At 35.7% G+C, this 18,387-nt stretch overlaps 1 protein-coding gene across 1 annotated transcript in view; it reads right to left on the bottom strand.

Annotated features, from left to right (window-relative positions):
* The window catches only part of LOC120597864 (contactin-associated protein-like 3), a 194,060-nt gene that overhangs the window by 67,376 nt on the left and 108,297 nt on the right, over positions 1 to 18,387 (bottom strand). The window contains exons 8-10 of the mRNA XM_039856539.1: positions 17,757 to 18,018; positions 13,468 to 13,614; positions 6,346 to 6,517 (exon numbers count right to left, since the gene is read on the bottom strand). Of these exons, the coding sequence (XP_039712473.1) occupies positions 6,346 to 6,517; positions 13,468 to 13,614; positions 17,757 to 18,018 (581 nt within the window). The remainder of the gene's footprint in view (positions 1 to 6,345; positions 6,518 to 13,467; positions 13,615 to 17,756; positions 18,019 to 18,387) is intronic.

The following is an 18,387-nucleotide window of genomic DNA, read 5'->3' as shown; positions in this document are numbered from 1 at the left end:
ACATATAGACACAAACCTTATGCCTTTAACAAAAATTAACTCAAATTAGATCATAGATCTACATTTAAAATACAAAACTATTAAACCCAAACCATAGAAGATAAAAGGAGAAAATTGAAGTGATCTTGAGTTTGGCAATGACTTTTCGGATAAATCTACGAAAGAAAAAAATCGGTAATTTGGACTTCATCACAATTAAAAACTACTCTATGAATGACACTGTTAAGAGGATGAGAAGACAAATCCCAAATCAGCAGAAAAATGAAAAGATTTTAAAACTATATTAAGAACAAGAGAGGTTCATACAAATGATAAGACCTTTGCTTAGTAGACAGTATAGTGTGTACATGGGGAAGTACACAGAGAGGAACTCACACCTTCTATTTTATTTCAATCTGCTTTCCCAAGGGGATTAATTTGAAAATCAGAAAAAGTCAAACAAACGTCATTAAGAGGAAAGTAGAAAAAATAAAAGATGAAAGAGAACATCAGTCTATTTTCCTTCTCTAATGGTAGACAAATTATACTTCCAGACACTGCAATTTCTGTAGATGAAACCCATTAACTATTTTGTCCTTCTTTGAAAAAACATGGAAAATCTTAGCTGTTAATAAAAACTGAAAACAAGCTAATTTACTTTTAGTTAAAAATACACACGTATACACACACGTATATTTTTTTTTTACAGTTGGTATACAACATTATAAGTTTCAGGTGCACAATATAGTGATTAGACATTTACATAACTTACAAAGTGATCATCTCAATAAATCTAGTACTCATCTGACACCATACATAGTTATTACAATATTATTGACTATATTCCTTATGCTATACTTTATATTCTCATGACCATTTTGTAACTACCAATTTCTATTTCTTAATCCCTTTCCCTTTTTCATCCACCTTCCCATCCCCTCCTGTTTCCCTGGCAAGATCAACTATGCACAGTGAGGTCCAGATAGTAAGAAAACTATCTGTAGTAAGAAACTATGTAGTAAGAAAACTAAAATGTCAGTGTGCATGCATGCCTGTGCATGTTTCACCTGACTTGAATATAGCTCCACTGCCAGAGATCTGGGATAGATGGGGAGCTGTGAGCCCAGCACACTTATACCCAGACGAGGTAGGCTCAGACTGAATGAGTTTCCATACGAAGGAAAGTTATGACGCCTAAGCACCCTGCCTGGGCCAGGTCCCTTCAGGATTTAAGGAGGATGTTGACCAGAGTTGATGTGGAGGAGGGCAATCAGGACTGGGATAGTGCTGAACTCCTTGACCTTGAAAAATTGCTAAGAAAACAAAAGCTTGAGCCTGGAAGAAAGCAACTTCAGGCAATTCATCAGGTACTGAGAGGGCTGTGAGTGGTAGAGGTGTCCAGACGCATTCAAAGCAACAAAGAAAAATTCAGATTAATGAGTGGAAATTTGGTTGCAGCAGATGACATCAATGAATCATCTGGTGAATGGGCAAGGGTGCTGTTCTAAAAAGACTGAATAAAAGTAGGATTCTCTTCTCCATGATAAGGGGAAAAAGAGATCCTTGCTTTGAGATGGGAGCGCCAGTAGACATCATGCTTAAGGTTCTTTTCAACTTTAAGAATCTATGATCCTCAAGATATCTTAAGATTTTTTTAAAAATCTATTAATTAATTAATTAATTTTTAACATTTTATTTTTCCCCCTCCCCCTCCTCTCTGGTAACTACTAGTTCATTGTCCATGTTCATGAGGCTCTGTTTTTTTGTCTTGTTCATTTGCTGCTTTTAGATTTATATCCCACATATAAGTGACATCATGTAATTTTCAACCTTTTCTGTCTGGCTTATTTCGCTTAGTATGATTATTTCAAGGTCCATCTATGTTGTTGCAAGTGGCAGTATTTCATCTCTTCTTATGACTAAGTAATAGTTCATTGTATATATGTACCACTGCTTCTTTACTCCGTCTACATCCCCCCTTCCCCCACCTCCTACTCTCTGGTAGCCACTAGTCTATTGTCCAGGTCCATGAGTCTCTGTTTGTCCTGCTTATTTGTTGCTTTTAGGTTTATAAACCTAAAAGTTTATATATAAACTTAAAAGTTGAACATATAAGTGATATCATGTAATTTTCAACTTTTTCTGTCTGGCTTATTTCACTGAGCATTATTATCTCGAGGTCCCTTCATGTTGTCACAAATGGCAGTATTTTATCTTTCTTATGGATGAGTAATATTCCATTGTATATATGTACCACAGCTTCTTTAGCCAATCATCTATCATAGGACATTTCAGTTGCTTTTATGTCCTGGCCAGTGTGAATAATGATTCTATGAACATATGTGTGCAAATATCTTTTTGGATATGGGTTTTCAAGTCTTTAGGGTAAATATCCAGTAGAGGGATTGCTAGCGATGTTGAGCATCTTTTCATATATTTGTTGGCCATTTGTATGTCCTGTAGGAAGAAGTGTCTGTTCAGGTCCTCTGCTCATTTTTTGATTGGATTGTTTTTTTGTTTTTTTTTTTTTGTTATTGAGCTGTATGAGTTCTTTGTATATTTTGTATATTAGACTCTTATCGGAGGCATTGCTTGCAAATATATTTTTCCATGTGAATGGTTGTCTCTTTACCTTGTTGACAGTTTCTTTTGCTAAACAGAAGCTTTTTAGTTAAGATGTCTTAGGATTTAATAACAGAACCTCTTTCCTCTGCCACTTCAAAATTTGTGTTTCTCCTCCATCACTCTTCCATTGAGTGATACTAAACTTTATCCAGCTGCTCAATCAGAACCTGAGGGTTATCTTGTCTCCTCCCTCTCCATCAACCTTCAGCTATACAATGTATCGACTTATGATTCTGTTCACCAAATATCTTATAATTTATCCATGTTTTCCTATTCCCTTGTTCAAGCCATCATCACTTCTCACATAAGCAAGGTGACTCTTACTTGTGCCCCTGGCCTCTGATCATACATGCTCTCTCTCTCAGCTGCCCACACCCAAATCATCTTCCATTTGTGGTCAGAGTCTTGCACAGGTGACTTCATAGCTTCAAGTCATTCAGTGGTCTCCCAGAGAACTTACAACAACATCCATATTTCTTCTTGGCTGCAAGGCCTCTACAGTGTAGCCCCTGCTCAACTAGGTAGTCCCATCTTTTGCCACACCCTGCTCCTTCTCAATTTCAACACCATCCATCCTTGAATGGGTCAGGTTCATGGCTCCACTTCAGGCTGGGCATAAGGATGTTCCTTCCACTAGATGTCCTGGTCCTCTCTCACTTAACTGACTTACCCACCTCTTGCCCCTTCTTCCTGATAGTCCCTTCTGTCCTGATACAAACCAGGCATCCCTCCCTCCTACGTGTCCCACAGCCCATTTGCAACTTCCACCTCAGTATATTTACTAGTCTATAGCAGAAATCGAAAAATTCTTTCTGTAAAGGGTATAAAATATATAATATATATTTTAGGCCTTGAGAGTCAAACAATCTCTGTTGCAACTATTCAACACAGACATTACTACAATGACGGGTATGGTCACGTACCAATAAAATGTAATGTACAAAAGCAGGCAGCAGGCCAGTGGCCTGTGGGCTATACTCTGTCAATCTCTAGTCTATAGCAAAGTCATAGAGTTTTGGCAGCAGTGGTATTTCAAATTGTGTTCAGCAGAAACCCCTGGGGCTGAAGGGTAGCTTGACCCACCCAAGCAGGGCTCATCCCTTTTAATATTTGTTTGAACAAATCACTTCTTGTTTTCCTTTTTAACACATTAGAACTCTCTAAAATCACACTTGAATAGATTAGGTTCTTTTTAATAGATTAAACATAACTACTCTATGATGAAAATAAAGAATACCATAATTTACCTAAAAATATTTGGACATAAAGTTTTTTTAGAAAAATCAATTAAAACTTTAGGATCATAGTAATCGATTTTCTTCTAATGTAATTTTCTATTAAAAAAAGATGTATAGTACACAATGTTACATTCAGCATCTAGAATGTTAATGCTGGACCAAAGGCCACTGAAGTAGGAAAAGTGGCCCCATCAGCAGAGTCCATGCCATAGGGTGTACAAGGTGGCATTTATGTGAGCTAAAAAGGAACCTGAAAAAACAGAGTTATATGACATGAAACCCTAATGTCCAAAATGCAATTGGTAGGATCCCTCCTTGTCGCAACCTTGTCCCCAAAGCCTGGTCTCAAGGCCCAGGCTGCCTCCCCTATAAAGTGTTATCAGGAGCCACTGGAAGATAGCGCCATGTGGATGAGCCCTCATGTGGCTCAGGAAGGTTTCCTCTGTTCCCACTGGAGTTCAAACATCTTTTCATAATCTGCAGTGTCCTTTGGGCCAGAGTGCTACTATGTATCATGATTTACTAATTTTTGTGCCCAATGGATATAAGTTATAAAACCACCTGCATTTTAATAATAAATCTTGGCTTCAACTGAGTACATTTGGACTTGCTCTGGGCAGACAGAACAGTGGACTGGGGGACAGCCAGGCACAATGCAGATCATCCAAAGAGAGCCCAGGCGTGGATGTTTGCTTTGTCAAGTTTTTTAAGCAAATCTATTTCATGGTGCAATGAACATGTGATTGGGAGATGTGACCTAAAGGGCTAAGAAAAAATGAACATTTTTAGTACTAAGAGAAGTGGAGCCTATGGACATGTTTTTGGGGGTAAATCATAAAAAAATATAATTATTGACTATATAGGTCATACTGATATAATGATAACTATTTTCATACCCATTTACAGAGTTACCATGAACCTCAGTTTTAAAGAAGATAATATAATATCTTAGCTGTCTCCATAGAATGATGCATATTTTTGAAAATCTCTTTTAGATGTCATAAGGAAAACTTTTCTATTTTGATGAGATATGTACATACATGTATACATCCACACACATAAGTAAATTATACATACATTCTTTTTTTTTTTTTTTTTTTGGCTAAAAGACTTTATGCACAAAGGGGCGACATGGATTCTTTATGTAAGAAAAATTTTTGTGAGAAAATTCTCTGGGCACTAAAATAACTTTCTATGAGCTTCATGACTGAACTGACAACCTGGCCACCTAAACTGACAAACTGGTCAGTGATCTGTGATCCCTAACCCTTCCAACCTAATGAAGGCCATGGATGGGGAGCTGTACCCTATCTCTAAACCTTCTCCCGATACCAAGATTCAGGATTCCAGAGCTGGCTGCAGTTATAATTTACAAATGATGTGGCAAAAAAAAAAATTCATAATCTGAATTTAGAATTAAGAGTTTTTGACAAAATTCTTCTAATCTTTTTTTTTTCCCCTACAAATGAATAGAATGTGAATATATAAAGATGAACATCTGTGTTAAAGAAATCAAGTTCTTATGAGTCAATATTTCATGTACTGGGAATTTATGGTTTTCTAATGCATTGCTACATTGCATTTGTGACTTGTAATTTATTGGATATGACATGGAATTTCAATTAGTGTTATATTTGGAATAGATTTACTCCACAAAGTACTCTGCAAAGTATAAACTTTGAAGAGTTCGCCATATATGGATGTGTGAGAGTGTATGGAGTGTGTTCATTTAGTCAACATAAAAGTAATGCATTCCTACTGCAGGGAAGTCAGACATAACACTCACAGAAAAATACGCTAATGTGTTATGGCTAAGCCATCACTTTTAACCAAAATAACTTAAAAATTAGCATGAACAATGAGATAACCTGAGTAAAGTTACAATACTTTGCAAGTTAAAATGTTATTGTTTTACATCTTTGCTTTCCTTATTTTCTTCAATGAACTAGCACTATGCTCAGTACTGTGGTGACTGGGTGCTCTCCATTCTTTATTGTGTTATATAGCATCACTAGAAATCCCTGAAGCTTCTACCTTTCCCAAAGAAAGAGTTATTTTTAATTTTCACTGTAGAAAAGGTAATGTGAGGTGAATCCAGCTGACCATACATGATTTTGATTTACTGGTTCTCAGTGTTCTATTTCTCTTTAGAATAATCTGTTTTGTGCAATAGTAGAATTTTAAAAAGCACTTTAAAATACTCATCAGTATTTATACTCATCAATAATGATAGTAGCAATAACAATATTCCATAAGAATTAATAGCTTGGAGGCATACTCATAAAAATTTGTCTCCTAAGAAAATATCATTTGAAAGGAGCAATTGTTTAAAATTAAAAATATTGGTTTTTGGTTTTCAGTGTAAATTTAATTTTTCCCTGTGGAATAGATATCAGGAACAGAGAAGGAGCGAGAAGAAAGTGCACTTTTCCAGCTGTTTGTTTTTAATCTACTATCAAAAAATTAAAAACAGCCATGTTAAAATGATATGAGATCACCTTACCTGTCTGTGAGGCCACAGGAGTCTATCTGGAGGTCATGAAAACTCCCCAGTGTCCCCTGCTGTACTGAGATGGGATCCACCACCTTGTCTCCAATGGAGATGAGCCTCAAGCAGCCCTGAAAACCCCCCATGGGACTTCCACATCCAGAGCCAGAGCTGTTGCTGGGACAGCCTGAACAAACACGGAGACAAACACAGGAGAAAATCAACAATTATGACAAAAATATTGCACAGTGGTTCTGCAAGATGGTTGCCTCCCCTTGTTTTTGGACACTTGAGGTGAGAATTCCTACACCTTTTGTTAGGGTCACTACTATTCATGGATGGGGTGGCAGAGAACTGACAAGAATAAAAGTTGTTGATATTAATAAAGTATAAAAACAGCAACTACAGTTGGGAAAAATAAGAGAAACATAAGATGTAAAATACTACTAACAGAGTTGCTGCATATTAAATTTAAGCAAAGCTTAATTTCTTTTTCGAAAGCACACATAAGAAATCACTTCTTTTAGCATGATGCTAAACTAGATGAACTAGAAGGCATGTAATAGTAGAGTCATAAAAAATTATAGACATAATGGAACTTACTATATTTAAAGTGTTTAAAAATTTTTAATTGAAAATCGACCCAAATAACCGTCATTCATCTGAAATACACGTTACAAATTTACTCTGCATGTGTGTTTGCACGCGCATATTTAAAAACACTTTTGGTAATAAATAATCTAAGAAATCTAAGAGTAATTAATACTTTTCTAATATTTTTTGAATTAGGCACTTTGCTCAAATATCTTACAACATTAATACACAAAAAAATTAGCAAGTATCTCACAATGATATGACTGCAAATAATGGAGATAGCATCATGGAAAATTCCATTAAAAAAGGAATGGGCTTTGCGTATTTTCAATAATGAAAGTTATCTTTTACAAATTCTGCTTCGGTCATTAACTGGTTTGCTTTAAGTTACAAGCCACAATTCCTATATAGTGGTTTTATTTTCTCCCCATGGGCTTCCTAAGAAGATAATGTTCTTATAACAATTATGAGCAAGGGCATGGCTTTGAAATCAAAATCAAAGCAAGATCAGGTCCAGAGACACCTCCTTCCCGCATGTGAGGTCAGCAAAGTCTTGAGTACTCTCCCTCCACTCCTAAATTAGCCTCTAAAAGATTCACTCTAGATCTGAATACTGCAAGATGAGCAATGTAAATGGGGAGAATTGCTAAATTAAGAAAAGAAAATGCTGTCATCGGAAATGCTTTATTAATGGCAATGATTGAGAGAAAGAGTGGACACTTGTTTGGATCCATACACCTGCACCTCTTTTCAAGACTGAAGCAGGGGACCTTCCCAGAAACTGCCCTGGCTGAAGGGAGCTGACTCCTCCTCCCCACAGATGCCAGTGTTTAAAGATGTAATGAAGTGATGCAATACAGTGACCCACACCCATTTTCTCAACTGGGATCTCCCTGAAGGGTAGCCCTGATTCAGAGCCTCCTGTAGGCTCTTCTGAGGCTTCTGCTGCAACTGCATGGCAGCTCATCTTGTCCCTGTGTTCATCCCATCTGCCCTCAACCTTCCAGGAGTTTCTGCAGAAAATCAACCCCACTAAACTGTCCACATGCAAATCCCCATGCAGAGGCAGCTTCCTGGGAAACTCAACCAGCAGGAACACAGAATGAAATCACAAAGCATTTATTTTATTGAATACTTTATTTTCATATGCAAACATGAAGTAAGCACAGTATTTTAAGTAATTAATATTGCTTTAATTCCCCAAAATCATGAACTAAATTTTATGCATCATATGAAATTTAACAATTTTATTTATTGTTTGCCTTATAAAATTGTTTCATTTATATCCTTTCCAGAACTGTTTTTTAACTTGTTAGACACAATGTCTTAATTACTCATCGTTTTGCTTTGTATTTTCCAATCATTTAAATATTAAGGAATTCTTATGTTAATATGTATAGCTTGGGGCTTGAGGTTTTTTGATAAGGTTCTGATTTATAAAATCAAATTGAATAATCTTATAAAGTTTTGGCCATTGTACTTATGTGTTTTTCATTAATCTCTCTTTGAACTTTTATTGTCCATTCAGCGGTGCACTTTCAAAGAGTAGGAACAGAAGATCCAGCCTCTTTGTATTCCTGCATAATGGATCCTAGCTTTCTACCTAATAATTTTCATAAAACGCACATAGTTCTTCTTTATCCTTTTTTTTTTTTTTTTTTTTTTTGGTGCTCAAGTCTTTAATGCTTTGTATTTCTGAAAAATAAAATCCAAAACAGGTCAAGGTCTGCATCAGTTTAAAACCATTGTTGGGACCAATGAAACCTTATAAATTGACTCTATGAGTCTGACGTTTCAAATTTAATGTTACATTATAAAGAACTATTTAATGCAACAGCTCTCCTTCACCATTTTCTTGCTTTATGTGAAAATGCACACATTTCAATTTGGAAGAGAATTTCTGAATGTATGGATAAATTGGGAGAAACTTGCTATATCTTTACAACCTCTACTTATAGCACTTAGTAGCTAAGAACAGTAGGATAAAGAATGAGGAACATTAAGTCAATAAATAGTTTTGTGGAATTGCTATTATTCCTTTTCTGCTTATCTTGCTTTTCTCCAGATCACAAGCCTCAAACTCATCCAAAATACAATGCAATATCTTATTATTTCTGCTAGGAACAAAACTAAACCAAATCCAGTAGTCACAAGGAAAACTATCTGAAACAGAAACTTTAAATAAGGAAAGGTAAAACCACTGAGTGCTTGACCTGAGAGAGGTCAAGAAGCAAAGGGTACCATGGCCCTGGACAAGCTCAGGCAAGGAGATACTCATTCATTCATTAAGAAGATGACCCCAAAGTTCTGATGGCCAAATGGGGCTTTGATCTGATTTGGGACAGTACATGCTTACTGCTAAGTTAATGAAACATACTCATTACTACTGAAAGACTCAGCGCTTTAAGTACCTCTGAGGATGACAGGGAAGCAGTCGCTTTGTGTCACTGTACCAAAATGGGTCATCAGGTTAGACTTTATTACAAAGTGATCACAGGTTCACTGGCTTGCTAATGTTTTATGCAAGAACACTTGGGGGATTCTGAATATAATTTAATATTCTCCAATTCTTCAGGTCAAGTATGCTATTGAATAGTACAAGATTCCATAAAAGAGAATTTATTAAGAGTTTAATTTTCCACTATCCTTAATAGCAGGCACCAAAACTCTGAGTACAATACGCTATAGTGAAACTGCTCTTGGAAAAACAATTTATGAAAAAAAAAAGAAGTTCAGACTGGGAAAAGGAGAAGAAAAAAAAAAAGAGAGAGAGATATCTAAATCACAGAGTTCTAGTGGGACATATAAAAATGCTGCTATTCTGTCAGTGGACCCTTTTCATGGTAAGAAAACCACACTCTGAGACTGCCAGGCCAAACCAGAATACAGACTTCCATGTGGCCAAAGTCCTGGTTTTGCCTGCTGTTCTGTCATAATTATTGGCATCACCTACTTTATTACTTAAGAGTCTTGATTTGGACAAGAAATTATATAGTCATTTTAATTGTAATATCAAGACATACTAGTCTGTTTTTATGCTAAAGTATTGCAAAATAGTTTATTGACTGTATAATAATGTAATTGAGAAGTTGGAGTTGAACCTCCATCAGGAAAAACAATGAAAGAAAAGAGTGTCTCAGAACGTGGGGTATTGATTTCTTTGAAGAATCAAATATCATTAACTGACTTTTACCTAGAGGACCCAGGAATATTAATTTTTTAATCTCGATATTGCTACAGAGCATGGATTGGATAAAGTGAATTGCCTTGTCACCATCATACATATTCTGGTACTGACAGACATTAATTAAGAAGATAATTAAACTAGTGGAGACACAGACACAGGCTACCCTTGGGACTGGATAAAATAACTCTAGTACTGAGGTTTTGGGAATGGAGTTTCCACTCAAGTTTCAACTTCCCTGCCCCACTTTATCCAGAACAGAACTGGAAAGTCCAATGCACTGTGGAAGCAGTGGGGCCTTGAGCAAGGGAGTCTTGACCTGTGCATAAAACTTGTCAATATAATAAATCTACTGAGGACCAGCGCTCCATGTCCACTGATCCTAGACCTGCCTCTCCTGATTTTTCTTAAGTAAAAATAATATCCACATTTTTATTTAACATCAGTAAATCAAACTGTTTTGGTTTTGTTTGTTTTATTTTGGTGAAGGCATAATTTGAGTTTTAAAAATAATATACATTGTTTTCCAGGAAAAAAGTCACTGTTATGTTGACATAAGACATACAGTTGACTGAATTAGTTTGAATCAGTAGCAGAAACCATTAGTTTGAATCAGTAGCTGAAACCTCTACAGCTACGCATATAGAGGTCACTCTAAGTTTATACCCTAAGAATGAAGTGCTGTGATTACAAGTTCTCACACTGTTTTTGACAGTGCCGATACACAATTACAATAGAAAAATAGGAAAGCTGTAATAAAGAAAAGTCATTGTGTTCTCTCAGATGATGCTTAAACTTTAGGAACACTGCTTCTTATTGGAAATTACATTAACAAGACAGTTTTCCTGCATATCAACACAATTTTATGAAAATACATCAAAAATGTCGATTAGGCCTTCTTCAATGAATTGCCTCCAGATCTCCAGGATTCCTTCACAGATGCTAATGGAGCCCACGGCTGGATCTATGTGTACAGCCAACATGACTTCTGTGTGCTCTTGGGCATTCATTCAACCTAACAATCACAACACGTCACTAAAACTATAGTACATGATTGTTTCATTAAATTGACCAAACATATTAGGAAAATCAGATAGCTTATGCATAAAGAAAGTTTAAAAATTACTGGCAAGATGATTCTTAGCAGCTGTACAACAATATTTATAACATTTTTTATAATAGCAGTAAAGAACTGGGAACAATCAAAATGATATCAACAGTAAGATAGGATGGTAGAATAGATAAATAAAACATGGTATAATGTGCATCAAAAACCATACTTTGAAGATTAACTTTAGCTATTCTTATTCACATGGCTAGATCTCAAAAACTACTGTAGAACCATAAAAAAATGATTCACGAAAAATTGCATCAGTATTATCCACTTTATAAAGTTAAAAGCAAGGAAACACAACATATATTTTAAAGTTACCTACATATATAGATTTGGATATATGTAGGATATTTGGGGGGTAAGTGAATGAAACAGATTTTATGGTTACCAATAAAATCTGTTTCATTCACTTACCCCCCAAATATAAAACAAAACAAATATTAGTAAAAAGAAAATAAAGTTGAGTGATAACAGATTCTAGGGGAAAAAGGGAAACTTCATGGGTATTATCATGGTTAATTTTGTAGACAAAGGATGAGCCCATATATATTCTTTTAAGAAACATTAGTAGGATTTTAAAAAAATATTTGCATATGATCTATTTCATAGTAACAACTGATTCATACCATGCCAGCATATAAATATTTATAGAAAATACTTTCTCTCATGTGGCTGTGCAATGCACATTCTAAACATGTAGAATATTCCAATATAAAAGATGATTCTGTGACTTGAATAGTATTTTTTATTGTTTAGTACAAATTAAAAAGTAGCTTATTTTGTATCATTAAATAATATAGCAAGGATTTTTCTTCCTATCCCTTTTAGTGCTTCAAAATCTTTTATCTTTTAAATTATAGCTCTTGGATAAATACTTTTTTTAGCTTTGAAGAAATTTGTTCCTCTGCAGAACTATAAAATCCATCGCAAATGTAAAGGTTTAAAATACTACCTGGGTCAGAAATGTACCACAGTTAGGGAGCAAAGGTAGCAAACAATTTGATCTTAATGCTGCTGGCTGGGCTCCAATTTTCACAGTGATGTCTGCTTTAGGGGACTTGAAAGATTGAACGCCCCAATTCAAGGTTTGGGTGCTAATTGCCAATTCTTAGGGAGGATGTTACACTTTCTTGTTGGGCTATTGAGCTATCTCTACCATGATTCCAAACTTATGTTTGAAAGAAGCAGCTGTAAAAATCAAAACAGGAATAATATCAAAGAGGACTTGAGCCAACATCAGAAATAACCTGACAATTATAGCTCTAAGCTTCCACTGGCACAGAATTTCTCACTTGAATGCCCCAGGGATGGAGACTTATTACCCCTAGGAGCTCTCCTCCCTGGCTGAGTAGATCCTGAACAGACCAGAACTCAGGTCCACTGGGCAGGTAAACACTCCATGTAAAAGGGTAAACAATCCAGGGGAGGTAGCCTGCTATGGCCTTGATAAAATGCATCACAAAGCAATAGCCATCAAATCAGTCTCTCCCTCTGTTGTAAATAATGGTGCCCTTCTGTACAGACAGTAGGAATAGAATGTTTCTTAAACTGTAAAGTGTAACACAAGACATGGGGATCTTGGTGAAATGCAGATTCTCATTCAGGAGGTCAGGGAGGCCGTGTCCGCTTTTCTAACAAGCTTCCAGCTGATGCTAATGCTGCTGGCTCATGAGCCACACTTTGAGTAGCCAGGCTCCAGGCAGAAAAGGAGTCAACAGATAGAAGAACACCAACACGCAGCAATCAAATTGACAGGTACACGCTGGTGAAAGTTATAAAAGCCATTTGTCATGAGGACAATTCCCTATAGCAAAGTACTAAAGATAAGAAATAGAGAACAATGATCCTCAACCTTGCCTACACACAGAATCACCTGTAGAGCATTAAGTAACCTGTGCCCGGGCCTCAGGACCAATTAAATCAAGATCTCTGGGGACAGAGTCAGGCACCGGTATTTTTGAAGGTTTCTAAGTGACTGTGGTATGCAGCCTAATTGAAAACAAATCCTAGATTTAAAACCAGTCTTATATTATATGCATATTTCAACAAGGTTACCTAGTAGATTTATACTTTAGGTCCTAATTTATCATATTTATCCACTCAACATTTCCATTGATTATAACCAAAAGAGAAAAATCATTCTTCAAGTTTAATTTTCTTTTAAAGCTTCCAGTTGTTTTAGAAGGCAGGAGCTGGAATGATAAATGTGGTTTGGTTACCAATAAAATCTGTTTCATTCACTTACCCCCCAAATAATAGGTGTCGCCCAAATCAATCTGCCTACTCAGGGTGTGAGCCACGGATGCTGCTGCACCATCCACCATCACACTCAGATGATTCCCTTTATCAAATAAGGACACAGAGTGCCACTGCCCATCATTCAATTCAGCACCTGGAGGTAAACAAAATGGGTTCGAAGAGATTTATATAGAGCCTATAGATGCTTCCAAACAAGGCAAATGCTTGAAAAAAGTATGGTGTAGATCATTTGACCACCTGCCAAAGGTGAACCGACCTGAAGTCCACCTAGATCATCTAGCTGGCTGGGGCACTGGAACATGCACAGATGCTGAGGACAGCTGTGGCCTTAGAAAGATAGGGAGAGGCTTAGGACAGATGTGGCTGAGGGGTTCTAAGGAGGCAATTCGGTGATGTGTTATGCTGATCATTTTTACCTAGGAGGAAGGTGCTGCCTATGTCACTCAGAAGAGGGGCTTGTGTAAATTTTGTGGTTGCTCAGAGTCCTTATGTCTGACCCACTAGTTATGGACAGGTCATTCTGGTTCTTATTATATTTTAACAAAAGTTATTAGGTTCAGTTGAGAATATTATAGCCTAGCCCCAGGGCTATATTTTACTTTCTCATTACTCAATTAAGTAAGAAAAATTCAGATAGAAAAGAAAGGAAGAGAAGAGCAAAGAAAGAAATCAGAATAAAAGGGGTGAAGAGGAAAGAAGAGTGGATAGTTTGAACATTCTGCCTCAGAAAAGTACAATATTATTTTCTTCCAGTACTAGGGCCTCAAGAGAATAGAATTTCCATGATGGACACTGAACAGTCCTAAAATAATAAAATATTTCTAGTTACATTGAATATCTGTCTCAAGTAATTAATATTTTGAGATGTCGAGAAGTACAGATATTTTCCAAAATTGTGTTATAAAAATAAAAACTTTACTTTTGGGAATTGTCATTGTCTATAACAATCTTAGTAGACTATTTAGAAAAAAACATATTATCAGTCTTTAAAACTAACGATATTAAGTACCAAAAAATGAAAATTCATTGAACAAAATCTAAAGTTAAAAAAATGTTACGTTAAGTGTATGTGTGTGTGTTTTTACCTACTCAAGCATTGTATAAAAATGGAATGAGACTGATGGGAAATGTTCTTAAATATTAACCTTAATTTTTGTATGAGGAAACTGTGTTTGTTTTCATTTTATGTCATTTTTACATTTTCTGTATTTTCCAAATTTGATACAGTGTGCTCCAGCTATTGCTATATTATTTTTAAAAACCAGTATCAATCCCTCCTAAAGCAGTCACTATCTCTTGAATCCCAAGGTTAAAAAAAAAAAACAACAACAACTTTGTTTTTAAAGTGACGGAGCTAGGAATGGTCATGTGGTTGAATTGCTGACTAGCTACCAAATGTGCCTGACTCTAACATCTCTTACAGACTCACCTCTCTCTCTCTTTCTCTGTATCTACCTACCTACTTATCTAGTATATAGTTATATTTCATGGGAGAACTTGCAGAAAGCACTTCAGAATACCTCCTTGAATCTGTAAGAGATGTCATTTGCCTATATAATAAAAAACTGTTTTAAGTAAAATTTGTTTTTCTAATTTAAAAATAAAATTCCTGCATTTATATCCAATTTTTAATATCTATCTTTTATAATTCTTAGCCTTCATTTTTCTTTAGTATTCTTTCAACTCTTTCTGCTTTTGATGAAAGGATGCCCTGTTTCCCAGGCAACACTACTGTCAAAGAATGATGGAGAACAGAGAGTAGATTTGTATTTGATTTGTGCTACCAGGAAGATAGTCCTTGTACCACACCCATCCAGCCTTTTGAAAGGCCTCAATCTGGGACAGGGTGATGGTTGCAGGACTGGCTTTGAAATAATAATAGCTAAAAGTTATTATTACTGAACATCCATACTGTGCTAAGTATTTATATGTATCATATCACTGAATTCTCACCATAACTCATACTAGTGTCATTTTAAAGATGAGGATCCCGAGACTTTGGGAAAACAATCTGCCATCAGCTGGCACATTACAGAGACAATCCAGAATGGGCCTGGGGGCTGAGTCCTCTCACTCACCTGCCCACCTGCTTAAGTCAAATAATTTATTCTATTAACCACAACTATAGCAGTAGAGACTGTTTGGAAACGGGTAGAATTGTATCTTTTCTTATATAAAGGGAACTCCAAAGGTGCGACACAAACTCATTTTTCCTTCTTTTTTGTTGCTCTCACTTCTCTATTTCCACAACCCCCTCGGCTTGAGTTTTATTCCCAGCTCCATTAACATGCATAATCTAGATTATACATTTTGAGTATAGTCTTTTCAATGCCATTTAATGCCATTTAATGAGATTTAATTTATCCTTTACAATTTGGTACATGGTTTTGATACTTAATACAAGGTTTACAATGAAAAAAAATCCCATCTGTCTTATTTTTCATCTATTTTAAATGTATAAAATGTCCTTCCTCAAATGCTACTAAAGCAAGCAACAAGTATCAAGAGAAACTTACTGTTGGTTTGCTTCCAAAAAATAACATTGCACTGTAAAAGCTTAAAAACTGGCGTAATATAACATTTGTGTAATGTCTCAGTGCTAGCTTACAAAAAAATTAAATAGTTAATATGTGCGTGAGCTGGGAAGAGAGGTGGTATGTACCTATGTGTAACAACAATACAAAGATATTCTTTTAGTTCATATCACATGTGAACTGTAAATCTACACAAACCAAGATTTAGGCAATTTACTGAATCTGAGCTGACACTATCAGTTCAGTTCATTTGCTGAAGTACACAAGGAAACTCAGAACACTGATAGTCAGATTGTTTGATTTACAAAAAGAAAGGGGAATTTAAGTTTCATTTTCAGTTTTTCAGTTCAAAACTGATAACCATAGGTCAAGCAAGATATTCTTTTCACATTCGGTATTCATAGAATGACACGCCATGAGCCTGAGTTTAAATTTTTAGCAGTTTCAAATGCGAAATAGTCTCCAAAGTTCATAGATAACATGATTCTAGAAGTTAATCTAGGAATAAATGGGTCTTTGTTGGAAGACTGGAGCAGAAATTCCACTCATAGTCATAAGAAGCCTTACCAAAACAAATAGCCCTAAAGGAAATGATAGCTCTGAGAGAAGAGGAAAAATTATAACTTAAAATATTTTGAAAAACCAGTATGTATATAGGTTTAAAAGACAGTTAAAAGAAATCTAATTTCTAGAAACAACAACAACAAAAAAGGAAAAGCTGAGATAGCAATACTTAACCAGACAAAATAGACTTTAAAACAAAGGCTATAACAAAAGACAAAGGAGGACCCAGTAATCCCACTTTTGGGTATTTATCCAAAGAAATCCAAAACATTTCTTCGAAGGGACATGTGCATCCATATGTTCATCGCAGCATTACTTACAATAGCCAAGATATAGACGCAACCTGAGTGCCCATCAATGGATGAATAGAAAAGAAGAAGAGATATATATTTTATATATACAATGGAATATTACTCAGCCATAAAAAAGAATGCTATCTGTAACAACAGGGATGGACCTAGAGGGTGTAGTGCTGAGTTACATGTGGACCCTAAAGAATAAAATAAACAAAACAGAAATAAACTCATAGATACAGAGACTATTTTGATGGTTGTCAGATGGGAGAGGAATTAGAGGGAGTAAGTGAAAAAGGGTAAGTGATTAAAAAGCACAATTAGTAGTCACAGAACAGTCATGAGGATGTAAAGTAGAGCAGAAAGAATATAGTCAATAGTATTATAATAACTATGTATGGTATTAGATGGGTACTAGATTTATTGGGGTGATCACTTTGTAAGTTACATAAATGTCTAATCATTATGTTTTACACCTGAAACTAACATAGTATTGTATGCCAATTATAATTGAAAACAATTAAATTATTTAAACAAACAAACAAATAAACAAACAAATTAATTAATTTTCTCAAGGCACTCAGTATTAGGCTAATGTCTTCTAGTATTTCAAGTTTACTTCCAGTTACTAACCATCAACTTACAAATAGATTATTTTTTTAACTTTTTGATAGTTAAGCTTGGATGTAGCTAAATTTCTGTCACACTGACCCACACATCAACAATTTGGAGTTCCCTATTTCAAAGGAAAAAGAAATCTAATTCCTTCTAGTACGATTATGAATACCTTATAGATTCAGACATTTTTTATTTTAGAAGTTCATGTGTAATGATGGCACGGTCATGTGCCATTTTAGGATTATCTTAGGAAGTACATTTATTACCTGCTGTGACGTCCTTTGCTGGATGTTCAGGCTGGAAGAGACTCAACTTGAGCTTTCCATCATTAAGAACAAGGATGATAGCCCCTGACCCATGTTGAAACTGACTGGTCAGCAACAGCCCTGCTCTGTTCCATGTTCGAAATTGGAAAGTGACAGATACTTTTTCCTCTCCAGAGGAGACTGGCAGAGCCAAGTAACTCCTGGAGCTCAGAAAAGTTACAGGGACAGTTTGAGGGTATGAACACGAGAAGGACACATTTCCCTGTGAATACAATGAAAGAGGCTTTAGGAAGGTGCAGGAGTGACAGTTTCATTTCATTAACAACAGATTTTATAGGTCTTACGGAATTTTTCTATCAACCTCTTTAAAAATTTCCTTCCTCATCAAACTTAAATCCAGATTACTGCATAGGTCCCTCAAACCAAAACGCTAGCTAGGCAAACCTATTTTTCTAAGTCTCATAAGAAGTATTAATCTTCATTTTTCAGCATTTGAAGTAAGTCTTCAGCCATATCTTTCCCAGGCTTAGTGCCATGGGGCACAACAACAGATGAAACAGATGAGTTTTCTTCCCTCAAACTGTTATATGTTTTTATTCATTGTGAAGTCTAGCACTAAGGATCACTGACT

This window comes from Pteropus medius, unplaced genomic scaffold, assembly GCF_902729225.1.
Source record: "Pteropus medius unplaced genomic scaffold, Ma_sr-lr_union100, whole genome shotgun sequence".
NCBI classification, from domain to species: Eukaryota; Metazoa; Chordata; class Mammalia; order Chiroptera; family Pteropodidae; genus Pteropus; species Pteropus medius.
Note: the sequence above shows the minus strand (reverse complement) of the source record. Positions and strands in the feature narration are given on the sequence as shown.